General features: G+C 42.8%; 2 protein-coding genes, 1 long non-coding RNA gene and 1 pseudogene across 3 annotated transcripts; 1 reads left to right on the top strand and 3 right to left on the bottom strand.

Annotated features, from left to right (window-relative positions):
* Positions 1 to 822: 822 nt before the first annotated feature.
* Positions 823 to 6,516, top strand: LOC732844 (phospholipid synthesis 1). The gene is made up of 11 exons (NM_001112449.2): positions 823 to 1,185; positions 1,642 to 1,764; positions 2,630 to 2,669; positions 2,770 to 2,843; positions 2,966 to 3,025; positions 3,736 to 3,813; positions 3,892 to 4,050; positions 4,706 to 4,831; positions 5,025 to 5,117; positions 5,275 to 5,358; positions 5,918 to 6,516. Exons 1-11 carry the CDS (start codon positions 1,105 to 1,107, stop codon positions 6,122 to 6,124), a joined length of 1,125 nt encoding a protein of 374 aa, NP_001105919.1. The 5' UTR covers positions 823 to 1,104; the 3' UTR covers positions 6,125 to 6,516.
* A 1,059-nt stretch (positions 6,517 to 7,575) lies between these two features.
* Positions 7,576 to 8,877, bottom strand: LOC103648167 (uncharacterized). Its single transcript, XR_002267763.2, has 3 exons — positions 8,186 to 8,877; positions 7,984 to 8,061; positions 7,576 to 7,892 (listed from the first exon to the last, which is right to left on the bottom strand). It is a non-coding gene; the product is annotated as an uncharacterized lncRNA (long non-coding RNA).
* A 54-nt stretch (positions 8,878 to 8,931) lies between these two features.
* On the bottom strand, positions 8,932 to 9,547 carry LOC109944630 (uncharacterized; annotated as a pseudogene).
* Positions 9,548 to 15,057: 5,510 nt separating this feature from the next.
* Positions 15,058 to 16,396, bottom strand: LOC118476269 (uncharacterized). The gene is made up of 3 exons (XM_035965105.1): positions 16,020 to 16,396; positions 15,854 to 15,931; positions 15,058 to 15,767 (listed from the first exon to the last, which is right to left on the bottom strand). Exons 1-3 carry the CDS (start codon positions 16,072 to 16,074, stop codon positions 15,058 to 15,060), a joined length of 843 nt encoding a protein of 280 aa, XP_035820998.1. The 5' UTR covers positions 16,075 to 16,396.
* Positions 16,397 to 16,405: the final 9 nt, after the last annotated feature.

Below are 16,405 nucleotides of genomic sequence, written 5' to 3'. Positions count from 1 at the left end.
TAAGTGCTCTAAATCAAAATATAGGGCTTAGCACAGAAAAAAGAACTCCAATAGTGCCCTATTTTACCAAATTTCATCAAAAAAATAAAGGGCACCTCTAGAAGTGCCACAAATATATTGCACCCAATTGGGCTGACCTATCTCCTCATCTTAATGAACTGAACGTTCACGGGTTTCTTCTCATACAGACCTCGCGCCGCTAGTTCTTGCGAGTCACGACCCGCTGCCGGCTCTCGTGACCCTCCGCTGCGCACTACTTGTTTCCTCTCCGATCCTCGCTAGAAGCACAACAGCCCTTCTTCCGCGTGTGATGCCTCAAGGAGTTCAACCTACCGGGAAGCGCCCTGCGCCTTCGTCGAAGACTAAGGCGATGACCATGAGACAACGGTCCACAACTATTACTTTCGTCGCTGCGTTGCCATTCCAAGGCCCTGTACTAGGTGTAGGAGGCAGATGTCCGATTAGCACAACAGGAGGAGGAAGAAAGCGCAGCACGCCTGGGTGGAGGAACAACGGGCGGCAGTAGGGGAGTGGCTATTCCTGGTCTCGATCCTGGGTTGGCATTTGGGTGTAGGTCAACGGCGCCAGGCAGGAGCAAGAGGCGACGATGAGTAGTACGGAGGTTCGACGGGAGAGAAATTGAAAACCTGGCTGCGCACGGGAGGGTTGGCGGGAATTTGGAGTAAACCAGATTTTGGATAACTAACCTGATTTGAGGCTTTATTGTTGGACTTAAATTGTTTTTTTGTGACTCAAAACATCTCGTTTTCATGTTATAAGGCATTTTTATGGGTCACCTTGTTGGAGATGCTCTGAGGTGGCACACCATCCTCTCGTGTTGGCTGTTGCTCTGCCAATGCCACCTATGGACGCATCCGCTACACTCCACCTCCTCCCTCTCGTCCCAGTCCCAGCGGCCAGCGCTCATCCATCCACCCCCATCCTATAATAAAACCTCCGAATGCGCCTCGCGTGCCCCGTCCTCCTCGTCGCCGGCGGAGCCGCCTACTATCGCCTGGAGAAGGAGCGCCGCGGGGAGCTTTTCCCACTGCCGACTGCCGTCTGACCCTCCGAGATCGGAAGCGGCGCCGGCGCCGGCCGGCGATGGCGATCCCGCTCGTGCTCGTCGTGCTCCCGCTCGGCCTGCTCTTCCTCCTGTCCGGCCTCATCGTCAACGCCATCCAGGTACCCGCCCTCCCTCCTCGCCGTGCCCCAGCTCGATTTGTTTTCCTGTTTGGGCGGCCGGGTGATCTATTCTGATGCGGCGGCTGAGCAAAAGATCCTATTTTGTTTCCTTCGAAGGCGTCGCCGGGGACATTTGTAGTCTGTTCGTTTCATTAGTGACGGTGGTCGCGCGGTGTAGGGTAATTCCAGCTGATGTGATGTGTGTTAAATATTTGACCTTCTTATTAAACTCACTCAAATCATTAAGGTTTCCCTCTGTGATTTCTTTTGCCCCGATGGTTCCAGGCGTATTTTGCTTATGGATGTGTCTTTTTTATGGAAAGCTTCTAGACGATTTGTTAAATTTTCGTTATAATTGCAGCTTTTTTTTGTATCTATCTAAAATTAGTTCAGTTAGAACTTCCTAATCTGCTAAGCTTTCTTTGATCCGTTTGTATATGCGTGTGAAAATTGCAGGCCGTCCTATTTGTGACGATAAGGCCCTTTTCGAAGAGCTTCTACCGTCGGATCAACAGATTCTTGGCCGAGCTGCTGTGGCTTCAGCTTGTCTGGGTGGTGGACTGGTGGGCAGGTGTTAAGGTAGGCGTGGATACGACCAGCAGCAAAACGATTTTGTTTTCACCATTTCATTTCTAGTAGATAGATTGACTTGCAAGTTGCAACATCTTCTCCTTCAGTATCAGAATTCAAAATTACATTTGTGCCTGGAAGTTGCAGCATTCTGTTGGTTTGCTATATTCAACTTCAACCTTTGTTGTAGCGTCATATGATGCCTTTTTTAAATGTTCTCCAATGTAAGTACGTAGGACTAATGAAGAAGTGAGTTATATAGCTGTCTGCAGTGTTGCATCCTAACAGAATCTGCTAGATGGATATTCCAAACTAGATAAAGTAAGCAAAGAAGTTTCTAGATTTGCACACATCATGCCCAAAAACATGTTGTAAAGGCAATGCCGGCAATACTAGTAGGGACACTGACAGGGCTTGACAGCCTACGTTGGATAGAGTTGAGTGATATTTGTAAAGATTCTAATTTGAAGATTTTCATGGATTGAATTATTGAAATGTTACTCTGGTGATCTTTTTATTGCATATGCACTTGAAACGTTAGTCATATAATTATACTGTGTATGAATTTCCAGTATTGTTGGGCTTGTCAAACTAAGGAGGAAGATAGTAACTTTTTTTATCTTGCAGAGTTGTGGCAGTAAATTAGATGAACTATGGAAAAAAACTCTGATGAGAAACATTTATATAAATAGCTTAAATGTGTATCAATTGAATTGATAATTGAGGACTTTTTTCTACCCTTTTCATCAGCAGATCTAAATGAACATACTTCATAAGCACTTAGCATACACGCTTTATGTTTGTGTGGTGTTTATGAAGCAAACATTGTTTTTTCCCTCCCGGTGCCAGAATAACTTCAGCTTATGTTCTGCAGGTACAACTGCATGCAGATGAGGAAACTTACAGATCAATGGGTAAGGAGCCCATCATTAATAGTTTCATTGTTTGCATTCACCTTCATGCAAGTTTAAGGACAAAAGTTTGGCTTACAAGCTTATCTAAATAATTCCACAGGTAAAGAGCATGCACTCATCATATCAAATCATCGGAGTGATATTGATTGGCTCATTGGATGGATATTGGCCCAGGTTGTTATCTCCCTCTTCTGGATAGTTGTTAGAAATTTACTTTGCTCACAGTTCACACTGTTTAGATTTATTTGGATTAACTAATAAATCGCACGAGGCTCCTGTTTTCTGGTCATGTTCAGCGTTCAGGGTGCCTTGGAAGTACACTTGCTGTCATGAAGAAGTCATCCAAGTTCCTTCCAGTGAGTTAGTTCATATGTATATTTCTGTAACATGTAGCTTTACAATTTATATGCACATCAGAGTTCTGTTGATTTTAATGTAGGTTTTAATAAAAACTATATTGTGGCATAACTAAACAATGTAAACAAATGTATTTTGGAGTAGAGACTTGCTTAACTAGTTTCAAAAAATTATAATGCTACATTGCTTTGTCATGTTCTCACTGTAATAATTGTGGGCTTTTATACAAAATTATAACGCCACGATCATGGAGGAACACAGTGAGGGGCTTGAGGCCTGAGCACCTTCTCAGAAAGTTGCCTAATGTAGAGTGATAGGTAGATCTGGGAATAGAATGACATAGCAAAGACCGCAACATATAGAATTTTTGTTGGTAATGAAAAGGAAATGAATTGCCATGAAGGTTCAGTTATGTGGAGCTTACCTATTATTTATGTTATGGTACTTATAAGGCTTTTGTGCGGTAGCATCTAAAAGCAAACATTCCACTTTGCAGTGTGTGTTGAGTGTGTTTGGGAGGAACTTCTTTAGCCTCTCCTTTGTATGTTTCTCTCTTCTAAATGAAATGACATGCAGCTCTTCTACGCTGTTAGAAAAAAAGGTCCTGCTTGAATTGATAGAACCTGTGTTAACTATTACCCTTTCTTCTGTAGTAGATGTTCTGGCACATGATTTGGTATTCTATAAACTGTTTTGCTCACTTTTGCAGGTTATTGGCTGGTCAATGTGGTTTGCAGAGTACCTCTTTTTGGAAAGGAGCTGGGCCAAGGATGAAAAGACACTAAAGGTAATTCTCCACCTTAGCTGTACAAGACATCCTACTTTTTCTTTTTCACATATTGAGCTTTTTATTTTTGGCATACAGTGGGGTCTCCAAAGGTTGAAAGACTTCCCTAGACCATTTTGGCTAGCTCTTTTCGTCGAGGGTACTCGCTTTACTCCAGCAAAGCTTCTCGCAGCTCAGGAATATGCGGCCTCCCAGGGCTTACCGGCTCCTAGAAATGTACTTATTCCACGTACCAAGGTACTTCGTTGTTCCCTCACTGACATGATTCTGAGTCTGACATTGCAAATGTTCAGTATCTTTTCCTACGATAAACATTTGTTTTACTGATTTAGTGTAGATGAGATGTATGATTCTATTTTTTTTAATATAACTCCAAAAATTATACTGTTCACATGATTTTTTTGTTACTTTTCTTAGTTCATTCACAAAATACACCTGTTGAGCATAATGTTCGTAACGATTTATATAAAGTGACTCAGCAATTTTCTGCATCATATATGTGCATGCCTGCATGTAGAAGTAGTGACATATTGGTGAAAATGTTTCCATTTTCTTGTATATGCAAACTTGAAAGGAAAAATGTAGTCTTTTTGCACCTTGTTGACACAGTAACAATCATAAAGCTAAATCACTAAACATGAGGTTGTAACATGACATTTCAGAGTAGGAGATATTGGGAATAACTGGCTGTATCACATAGAATAACAAATACTGAGTACTTGTCTTGATTTTATTGAATGCTTGAGAGGTCTGTTAATGACAATTTTGTATAAAATAGCTACTGAGAAAATATGGTTGTATCATAGATTTAATCTTATGTATTTCTGATGCCATTTTCACATGTTTTAGCAATAAAGTCATGTACTAATACCTCCTGTGAACAAAATCCTAGGGATTTGTATCTGCTGTAAGTATTATGCGAGATTTTGTTCCAGCCATTTATGATACAACTGTAATAGTCCCTAAAGATTCCCCTCAACCAACAATGCTGCGGATTTTGAAAGGGCAATCATCAGTGGTAAGTTTTCTAACTTCGTGAATAATGCAAGGTAGACCGATACAGAAATAGAGTCACACCAACTGTGCACTGAAATGGATTGTAATTTCCTCTCCCACTAAAGTGTCTTAAATCAAATTGGATATAATATGGCATGGAATTTCAGTGCCCAACTACTTACTGTTATGTCAACTAATGTACTATTTTTCTCTAGATACATGTCCGCATGAAACGTCATGCAATGAGTGAGATGCCAAAATCAGATGAGGATGTTTCAAAATGGTGTAAAGACATTTTTGTGGCAAAGGTACTGAAATATATAATGTTATTTTTAGATGCGTTCTGATTGGATCTTGTTGAAAAGTAAAATGCTCCATATATGGTTTGATAAATTAGTTTTTAAGTAAAATTTACAAAAGTATCAGTTTTTAAGTAAATACTAACTGTCCTGGTTTCCATTTCAGGATGCCTTACTGGACAAGCATTTGGCAACAGGCACTTTCGATGAGGAGATTAGACCTATTGGCCGTCCAGTGAAATCATTGCTGGTAAAACCCCACTACAGTTGCATGTTATATAGTCTGAATGGCATGTCACTGCCTCACTGCCAGTGGCACACCCACACAATCTATAGATGGCTATCGGCTTTGCTCAATAAGAAAAAAAAAGTTGGTCTTACTGTCATGGGAAACTGGTGTTTTTGTGTAAATCTTGATAGAAACCAGGTACCAGTGCACTTTTGCAAAAAGCAAACAGTACTAGGAATTTATTTATTCCCCATCTTCGCTGGCCATTTGCTGAGATTGAAAATGCTAAATACAAAGCGAGACATCTGTTTTGAGTGAACCGAATAGGAAGTCATGGGTTTACATCAGAATGATCGTGTATTAGTTTGTGTCCCATACTCAATTGGCAGTTGTGGGGGAGGGTGGTGGTCATGTTTTGGGGGTGTTGAGAACACAGGAGAGGTCGCTGTGTTGGCGATAGTTGAATCTGTTGCTCATTCCATAGCTCAATGAGTTTTTTTTTTTTTGCCGAATGTGCATCCTAATACATGTGTTGATACGTCTTCTGGCCACTGACTTTCTACTCCCGTTGATGGACCAGGTGACCCTGTTCTGGTCGTGCCTCCTGCTGTTTGGCGCCATCGAGTTCTTCAAGTGGACACAGCTTCTGTCGACGTGGAGGGGTGTGGCGTTCACTGCCGCAGGGATGGCGCTTGTGACGGGTGTCATGCATGTCTTCATCATGTTCTCCCAGGCTGAGCGGTCGAGCTCAGCCAGGGCGGCACGGAACCGGGTCAAGAAGGAATGAAAAATGGAGGGTGGAGATGAGGTTCTCGTGGGGTTTGTTATGGGCAACCTTCAAAAGGACTCTCCATTCATATTAGTATTAATTCATATATATGCAGCGCCAAATTCCAGACATTGATATGCTCTCAAATAGGATGTTCTGCTCCCCTCTTGTATTTGTATGCAGGAAAGGGTTTGTAGGGAGTTTACCCCCCCCCCCCCCCCCCCCCCCCCCCCCCCCGCCTTTCTTTTGGGCAGAAAGACATATTCTGGAAGCCTTTCAGTAGTTCATTTATCAGCAACAATTGCATCTTTCTTCCATTGCTGTGCACCTTGTATCACCTATCAGAATGTGGTCATATGGGGATTGTACGGCAGCACTGCTGTGTGTGTTGAAATGTTGTTCCGTTCTGTGATGCTTTGTGATCAAGTATTTTGTGATGAAAAGCAGAGGATACGTTGGCGGTCCTATTCAATTACCACTAGACGAGAAAAATCCTGAAAGGCTCAAAAAGGTTTCTAGTTCTTATTATATTATAGAATAGTGAACTGCTAGATGTATTGATAATAATTGTGGTACAATATATAGACTCACAACCCTAACTCTAATGGTGTGGCAATTCAACAGTGGTGCTGGCTCACTCACATACATACAGTCTAACACCCCCACAGTCGCACTGGAGTAGAGGCCGAAGGTAGGAGCCGACGGATTGAAATTCTTCTGCAGTCGCAGCATCGTGATGGTGCGAATGTTGTGGCTGGAGTAGAAACCGGTGTGTGCACCAAGAAGACGATAGTTCCCTAGATGCCGAGGTAGCCGAAGGCGAGGTGCCCGCGGTCGGGAGACACGCAGCAAAAGCCTGTTCTTCGGGAGTGGTCGACGTAGCGTCAAAGATCGGCGAGGGCGACACAACAAAAGAGTACAGGCAAGCCGATCTTCTTGCTTCTTCGATTGTCCAGACATCAAAGAGCCCCACCAGGGAGGCCGACGACAGCGCATGCGTCTGCGCCGGCCATGGTGTCCGCGACCGCAGCAGAATAGAAGGGGAACGACGTATCCGACCAGGAAGGCCACGACAGCGACGAATCCGGTCGGGAAGACGCGATCCAGCCAAAGGGACGGCGAAACGAGCTAAGAAGGGCGCAACAACGTGGATCAGGCCGGGAAGGCCGTGGCAGCGACGGATCCAGCGAAGACGATGAAGAGGGTGGGTGACATGTCTAAGTGCATGTCTAAGTTCTACTTCTAATTATGATGTATTGGTGTTTTTCCTATGTTGTTTAAAACTACGTTTAAACAAAGTTTAAACATTTAAAAGTCAAAATTTTACCATGAGCGTTCCAACGTTTTATCGTTTTAATAACCTTGACTAGTTATATACCCGTGCGTTGCAACGGCAAACAAATTGATGAGCCTCCAACAGCTCAGCGCCTTGACGAACGGGGTGAATACAATGGTGACGGCAAAATTCGTGATTAAACAATATCCGTGTGTTACTATGACCCATGTATGGTTCAGCGTACCTTCAAGGGGTGGAAACCCTTTCAATCTAACAAGCAAATCATAGACGTTTTTGAATGCATCAATTGTAGGTAAAATCACTACTGTGTTTGTAAACTGAACTCTATGGACAAAAGACAGGAAACTGACGTCAGATGACATCTTTAACTTATCCATTAACTACTGCTGGAATATCCAATCTAAAAAACAAAAATGTGTGACCATAATACAATCCTTAGCCATTGTCAATTCTTTCAGCATATTCTCCAATTATCCAAATCATGGATGCCTAGAAAAATTAAGACACGTAAGTGAATAAAAAAATTAAGCATCTAAACAAAAATACAATAGATTACTAAGATATGTGCATTGACTAAGACCTTAGCCTCTGGTTCATCTAAAGTGTCCAGACTTTCACAAAGCGACTTTCACAAAGCGTAGCAATGATAGACTCATACCTGTAAAATTCAGTGAGAACAAAATAGTTATCATATAAACACACCATTTTTTGTGCAGAACAGAAATGGAGTTATAGATTGATAGTCCAAAAATATACAACAAATTAATTGAGAAGCAACTCACGTGTTAGGGTAGCGTCTGAAGATGTCTTTGATAACAATTATAGCTTCCTGAACAACATAATTAACTTTTATCTTAATCAGCTCGAGCAAAACGCTGATGCACCTTTTAGCAGCTCTCTCCAATTTAATTGCACATCTCCAAACCGCACGAACAGCTTTCCGCACAGAATCAACATTAACCTCTGTGGCATACTCCTTGAATTCCAAGAGCACCTACAAGAAGCTCTGTCAACGCTTGAACAGAGAGAAGTCACCTAGTACCAACAGAACTCTTAAGTCTCTCATAAGATAAACATGTCCAACAGATTTAGCAATTGAATTTCAAGTATAGGTATTAAAACAGTCCCTAAAATGCTTCTCTTGTCAATTTCTGTACTTCTCTATTGTATGGGGTCATAGATAAAAATAATAAACCAAAACTATAGCTAAAATCAAACATGAGCTAGAATCAATAGTAGCATGGGAGTTCCATAAAGGCAACCAATGTACAGCAACCCATAGCCTCATGATGTGTAACCACAAGTTAACCACATGGGAGTTCCACAAAGGCAACCAATGTACAGCAACCAGCCAGGGGTAGATTCTTGAAAGTAGAAAGGTGTAGTTTAAAGTTATTCTCCTGATCTCCAGCTACAAACACTGAAGAGGAACCCGTTTAATCTTGTGAAATGCAACAATACTCCCTTGATAATTCTGGAGTTAGAATATGGGTTTAACATAAATAAGCATACCTCATAGCCAATACACCTAACAGACACCATAACAGATACGATCAATGCATACCTCGGCAATATCATCCTTCATGCTCATAAAACTGTTATATATTGGTGGAGACGCTCCAGCAGTTCCCAGATTGCTCTTTTTTCTTTTTTGTCACCAAAAAACCTCCCATCTCCCCTCAAATAAAGGGGACCACAGCAACTGTCATCTTTTTTTTCTCTCACACATCCTCCATTCTGACATGTGGATCCCATGTGTTGGTAAAGGCTACTATCAGTGATCTGCTCTAACATCTCCTGTAATATTCCATAAAAAAAAGAACTATTGATTCCCACTGATAACATTCCATTAAATGATGATGCTCACAATCCTACTCCCTACCAACACCACCTCACCTCACCATGTGGTTCGTCCCTGCCTTCAGAATACATACACAGGCTGTCCCCTTTTTTAGGATCATCAGTCTCGTATGCACCCATCATTCTGCATCTATGGAATAGAGAAATCGGACCAGGTAACTTTGTTGAATAAACTATGACCCTTTTCCTCTCAAGTTTATCAAGTGGGTCTGCCGTAGCTTCTACCGGAAGCAAAACAGGTGTCACATACACTATCTGAATATCTGATAGCCGCCAACAGGAACCAACCATCACTCCTGAAACAGAGAAGAAATACAAATTGCTATCAATTTGCCAAATGGATAGTGCATGTAATGATGTTCTTCAACGAAACATGAAGACTCAAAAGGCTGACTTGAGATAAACAAGCATCAGAGGTCCTCAAATCCAGGTAAGCACCACTTGGTTTAATGCAGCTCTGAGGATTAAGCATTAACTGTGTCTGTGTGATAAACAAAAGCTAGCAGCAAAATAATCCGCTGAAGTAGAGAGGCCATTCACTCGTCTACTTGCATGTACCGAAAAGTACAAGATGTTGCACATCCTAATAAGTAATAACTAATATAAAGATGATGGTTGTTATCAGTTACCACAGTAGCTCACAACAAAAGTAACTTAGTAAACTACAGAGAGCCTAGCAATCAAGAAATGTGGTAGAGAAGTTAGTGATTACTAAAACAGTAAAGTGGCATGAGAATCAAGTTAACATCAATTAAAAAGGACTATCTCCCTCCACCACTCCATATGTATCATGGAGTAAATCAATGTTGTGATGGCACATGACACATTTCAGGTTGGATGGCCTAATAAATAAGCAACACTATGAGTAAACAAACACCTTGACTGCAGTAATGACATCCACCAATACAGGACCGTTGTGCATATGTGCTATATTTGCAGCAAACACAATATGACGAAAAACAATCAACAGTTGGATACCCGTGTCTAAAAGAAAATCCTGCAGCTAATGGAATCTGTATAGCCACAATCAGACACAGACAAAATATCAAGAAACTTACCAACTGATTCTCATTTTAATGGACAGTTGGTTCATGCTATCAGACAACAATTCAATTACAGATGTGCCATCTGAAACAAAAAAGGTAAAAAAGAATCAGTATAAACCAATTGTTATAACATTACAATTTACAAGAAAGTAGCTCAAAGAGCTGAGACCTCACCATGTGGGATGTTAGGTGCATCGGTTGATGAACTGCAACCTGCAGTGTTTGCTGGCCGTAGACCATTGATGATTTCAAAGAAATTCTGCAAGAATTAGGAGGGAAAACAAAGGTGGTTCCTTAGAAGACAAACCATATAAGATACGTTTCAGATTCAAAAGGAGTTTTGCAACAGGTATTCCGTTAATTTACCTCATTGGTTATGTTACCAACTTTAAATGCTCCCATATGAAGCTCGTGCTGCAGGCAGTAGAGGAGGATGCAAAGATTTGTAGAAGAATATAAAAACTGAATCATAATATGATTGAGGTCTTGGAGAATTATGATCACCCTCAAATTTAATTATATTTTGATCCCCCCTGCACACAAACAGGATATGAGGAAATAATTAAGAAAATGGCTCGCAAGATATGTAGCAGAAATAATCGACTACCAATCTCCATGTTATTTGTTAAAGGAAAAATTCCAAATTACTCCCCTCACCTATGGACAATATTCACATAACCCCCTAAAGTATTTTTTAGTTTATTTTACCCCGACACTCTTTTGAGTTGGTTTAATTTACCCCTTAAATTTTTTGTCTTTTTTTATTTCTTTATGTACAAACCAAGTTTTTATTTCAAATTTTGTTGGTTATCAGATATAATAGCATAATTTAGCCTAGAAAAAATATATTATATTTTTTTATAAATATTTTGATAGGTTAGGGATCAGATAAGATAATAACTTTAATGGTACAAAACTAAATATAAAATAATGATGAAAAATTCTTAACATATTTTTCTAGAATAAGTTATGATGTCCTTAATCACAAAAAATATAAACTTTAAATTCAACTTGTATATGGAAAAACAAAAAAAGACAAATCTTTTTATGGGAGATTTGACTTACCATGTGTCTAGTTTGTTAGAACCTCCTTGTAGACGATGTTCTTGGTATATGTCCCACAATCTAGTGTGGGATTCTTTCTTACACCCTTCCTCGACCTCTTCTTCCCATCGACGGCTGGGATGGCAAGGATCTTTATGTTCGAGCGGGCTGTCGCTCTAGATAGAGCAACACATAGTTGGCCATGAGAGAACACTGGTTCGGGCAAGTACACGCCAACATTGGGAATAGTCTGACCCGGTGCTTTGTTAACTGTCATTGCAAAACTAAGCCGTATAGGAAACTGCTTTCTTTTGAACTGGAAAGGGAACATCTCGTCATCGGAGGGACACAGAGGTATACGGGGCAGGAAAATCCGTTTTCCAGCGTACTGACCTAGTACAATTTCCGCGTCAATGCTATTTCTTTGGAAACCACGAACCACCAGCCTGGTGCCATTGCAAAGTCCATTCGCAGGGTCTATATTCCGAAGCAATATAACAGGGCACCCAATCTTGAGCTTCAAAACATGCGGGGGCAGCCCATTAGGTGTCAGCGTGTTTAGGAACTCAGGTGGGTAGTAGTTATGGGGATCATCCATGGCGCTATCGAAACTATGGTACACCATATGCTCCCCTTGAAAACGATCGATCATCTTAGCATTTATCATATCCACCCAGTCGTTCCGCGTTGACAGTATCGCCCTTGAAGTAATGTAGGTGGAATCTGACATATTTTCGTTGAGATTTGGGAAAACGAAGTCTATTAGATTGTCAAGGTCATTGTCACTCCCACTATAAGGCACGCATACCTCGTCAGGAAGACGGATGTCGCCATCACTATTTGTGACCTCAGTTCCACCACCTACGCGCAGCAAATACTCCGCAAACCAAGGGTCGTTTTTTGCCCTCATATTGCTAACAAGCTTTAAGTGGGACATAGACTCCCATAGGTAAGACATCCGTAGCGAAGAAGCGACCACTTGAGCCCTTGACCCTTTACGAACAACAGGCAAGACTTGTCTGAAATCCCCACCGAAGACAATGGTTTTACCACCGAATGGTAGTTCGGGCCGACCCATTATATCGCGCATGCTATTGTCCAGTGCCTCCACGGCTTGTCTCTTGGTCATAGAAGCCTCGTCCCAGATAATGAGAGATGCTTTCCGTAGCAATTCTGCGGTTCCACTCTGCTTCGTGAAGCTACATACACCGCCATCGTCAATAGTGAGAGGTATCTTGAAGCGTGAATGGGCGGTTCTTCCTCCAGGCATTATGGAAGCCGCAACGCCAGATGTAGCTGTTGCCACTGCAATTTTGCCCTGGCTGCGTAGCGTCGCGAGCAGCACTCTGTATAGATAAGTCTTCCCGGTGCCACCAGGTCCATCCACAAAGAACAATCCGTGTTGATCAGTGTCAACGGCAGATAGAATCTTATCATAGGCGACCCTCTGTTCCTCGTTAAGAGAGTCTTTGAGAGCCACATCTCCCACTGCCGCTTCGATACTTTCCTCCTCGTAAACCTCCCTAGCAGTACCAATAGCATCATCATACGTGTCGATGATAGGAGGAAGAAGGAATGTCTTTATGTCCTTTCCCATTGATTGCAGCATGTTCCTAATGTCAATCAATACCATCTGCTCAACATGAGTTTTACTCTGACTCCTGTGTTGATAGTCCTCTGACATAGCATCTAGGTGTTTCTGCCAGAGTACCGCCACGTCACTTGGCTCACAGTACACCAATATTGTGGCAAAAAGTCGTCGCAGCGCCGATGGCATCTGGAAAAGAGCACGTTCAGTGAGACAGTCATCCAGTGTGTTGTCCGACTCAAGCAGTCCCCTTCTCTCTGCAGCCTCACGAAAAGTCGGTAGCGTGACACCATCCATTGTCCTTAGATCCACATAGGAGGTGGCGCCAGTCACGTGGTTTAGGAGAACACGGAGGTAGTAGCGCTCCCCCTCGGCCGGATGAGCAGAGATTATTCTACCGACTTGTCCACCCGTATCTCGTTTCCTCCGTTGCCATACTTTGCCCTTACCACTCTGCCAAGTGTACCACTCAGGGAAGTCACGATACAGGATGCCCTGAGCCTCCTCGTGTAGCCTATTTGCCTCAAAATATGCTGTGAGCATTGACCTATCAGCACCTGGACGGTTGACGACTCGCTCGACCATTTGGCGCTCGTGAAACGCCACCATGTGCATGTTTGGAAGATGGAGCTGCAACTGCATCACAGGTGGAGAGTTCTGACTAAGCTCAAAGCCGTATATCCTCCATAAGGCCTCTGGAGGGGTCACCCACCTTGCATCTCTGTACTGCTTGATCTCATCTACATCATCATCTGCCTTGCTCGCATCTCTCATAACAACAGACGCACGATCATGGCCTTTGTATATGTACTTGAACATGTATTTAACAGCCTTGATGCTCCCGCACGCCTCAACATTGATGTGACAGTTGAAGAGCCGAAGGAGGTAAGGGTTGTAAGGGACAACCCATCTATTGTCCAATTCGAACCCTCGAACCTTTTCCTTACGCCCATCGTCACGACGTCTGTAAACAGGATATGAATCCTTCCCTTGCAAAGTTGTGTCACAGAAAGGCCGGGGGTAATGATTCTTGCATGATGCACGACCCTTAGTGCATGGGCAGATAGGATTTAGCGACCCGCACGGGCCATGCATCATATGCTTGATAACCATCTTCCGTAGTTCAGGATACTTTTTGTCTGGGATCTCGGCTGAGATCAAAAGGTCATACTGCTCAGGGCACGTGAGCTTGTACTTCCTCTGCATGATTAGTAGAAAATGGGCATGGGGCAAACCCCGCTTCTGAAACTCCACGACATAGACGTAGGCCCGGACCTTACCGAGAATATCATGTTTAGTCAGCCTATGCTTTAACTCTTGTAGCTTCGCGTGAAAGACACGCACTACAAGATCCGAACGATCTTGCGGTGTCTGCCCAGGGAGAAGCTCTGTCCTTATCTCATCCCAGTTGGGGTTACATGTCATTGTAAGAAAGATGTCTGGTTTCCCAAACTTCCGCACCAGAGCCATAGCATCCATATACCGACGTCTCATGTCACGAGACCGCCAATAAACGACGGTGACAGCACAGTTCGCTTCCCAACCTTTTCTGCTCTTATGTCTCCATCGAACATACTATCAACCAAGCCCTGGTACAGGTCAGCTCGTAACCGGTCCTGGTTCTTACGTATGAAATCTAAACGGGAGCTCTCAATCTTGATGTACGTGTCGACTGCGAACTGCTGGAAAAGCCGCTTACCATGAAGTATTGGATTGAATATCCCTGGACGAATCTGGAATTTGTAGCAGTAATAGTCACGTACGGACACACATAGATGATTAGGAGATTCTGCATACGTAAGGATTGATTATTTTGTGATGCCGAAAGGATAGTTAACAATGTGTTATGTAACAAATATCAAAGAAACAACTAACCAGCATCTTCATCGTTTGCATTACTTGCCCTATGCGTCGCACGATATGCATCCACTTCGCCCATGGATACACCGACCTTTGGTATGTTTGTATGCCATCCAAGTTCACCTCTAGGGAAGAACAGTGGATACGATAGTGCATCGTAGCATCCATGGTATGAGCGGATGCCGTGGCTTGACCTATCCTTCCCATGTAGCATAACGCTCTTGCTAAACTGGCCTCGCCGTTCGCTCCCCTCGATCTAGACAGCAGCGACCTCTGAAGTGAGAGGCGTGTTATATGTCTTCTGGTTCAACGTTTGGTCAAGGTTCAATGTGATACGATAGTCATCAAGGTTCTCAACATGGCCCATGCTCCTAAGGTGCTCAGAGTACGGGTTTTCACGGAGTATGCCAACTAATTGTTTAATAACATCTTTGTCTTTCTGTTGACATTCTTCGCGGCACTTACGGTACCGATGCTCGAGATTGGGATCATCATCGTAAAAGTAAAGCTCAAGGTGTTTATGCTCCGCCCCACCTTCCCTACCAAATGACTTGATATTGTGGTACATCATGCCTTGTGCCCGGAACGTGTATATACCAGAATCTCTCACATTAGTTGTCATACTATCGAGGCAACAATACAGTGAAGTGAAAGAGAAATGGCCATTAAAAAACCTAATGTTATCACGAAAGTGTCTAGCATCAGAGTCTGTACTATCCCACAACCTCCGGAGCTGGGGAGGGGTCTCCAGTGGGGCTAGCTCAACCTTCCCACCACGACAACAAAACCCAGGTGGCTCATACTCAAACTTCTTCGCAGTGCAATAACCGCAGTTGGGAACTGACTTCAGCATATGTGTTTCTTCAGGCACGTTACTGTACACTTTGTCATACGGGTCAGGCAAATCAGTGGCAGTAGATTCATCTTGAGTACCATCGATCTCGATGTCCTCGTCGATCTCATCATCTAATATTTTTTTTAGAAAAACAACGATTAAGACACGTGTAGTTATATAAGTCGTGGTATCATAATAAAAAAAATGAGGTACGCACATTGCCCAGCGAATAGGTATCCATCGTTCTCATCATCATCCTCATCCTCTTCGAATATGACACCCTCATCATCATCACCTGAATCGTGAAAATATGAGCCACGTAAAAGACAAGGGCATCTAGGGTGGGGGAAAATGTAATGTGAACAAAGATTTTTAACAAGTACCATTGGAAATGAACTTTGGCTTCGTATGTGTATGGTCCACTCCTTGTTCAACCATGCCTGCACTCACACGTTTAGTCGGACTACATGCTATCGTTGTCGTGCAATATTCATTTAAAATTGGTAGTAATTACCATTGTTGTGGAGCTCTGCATTCGGATGGGGATGTGTCCAATCGTCTTCTTCCATAGCGTCACAAATATCCTCGGTCACTGTAGCCACGTTCCTTGCAATGCCGGCTTCAAATTGTTGGTTTCGATGGCCTAAGGTAGCTGGTCTTGTCTCAGATAGCACATGATGTCTATGTCTTAGTGGCTCAGTAGACATATCGAGTGAACCAACATCCTTAGTCTGTGTTGAAGTTGGCAGGAAAGATGTCATGACGAATT

This window comes from Zea mays, chromosome 2, assembly GCF_902167145.1.
Source record: "Zea mays cultivar B73 chromosome 2, Zm-B73-REFERENCE-NAM-5.0, whole genome shotgun sequence".
In the NCBI taxonomy this organism is placed as follows: Eukaryota; Viridiplantae; Streptophyta; class Magnoliopsida; order Poales; family Poaceae; genus Zea; species Zea mays.
This window is presented reverse-complemented; position numbering and strand designations above follow the sequence as displayed.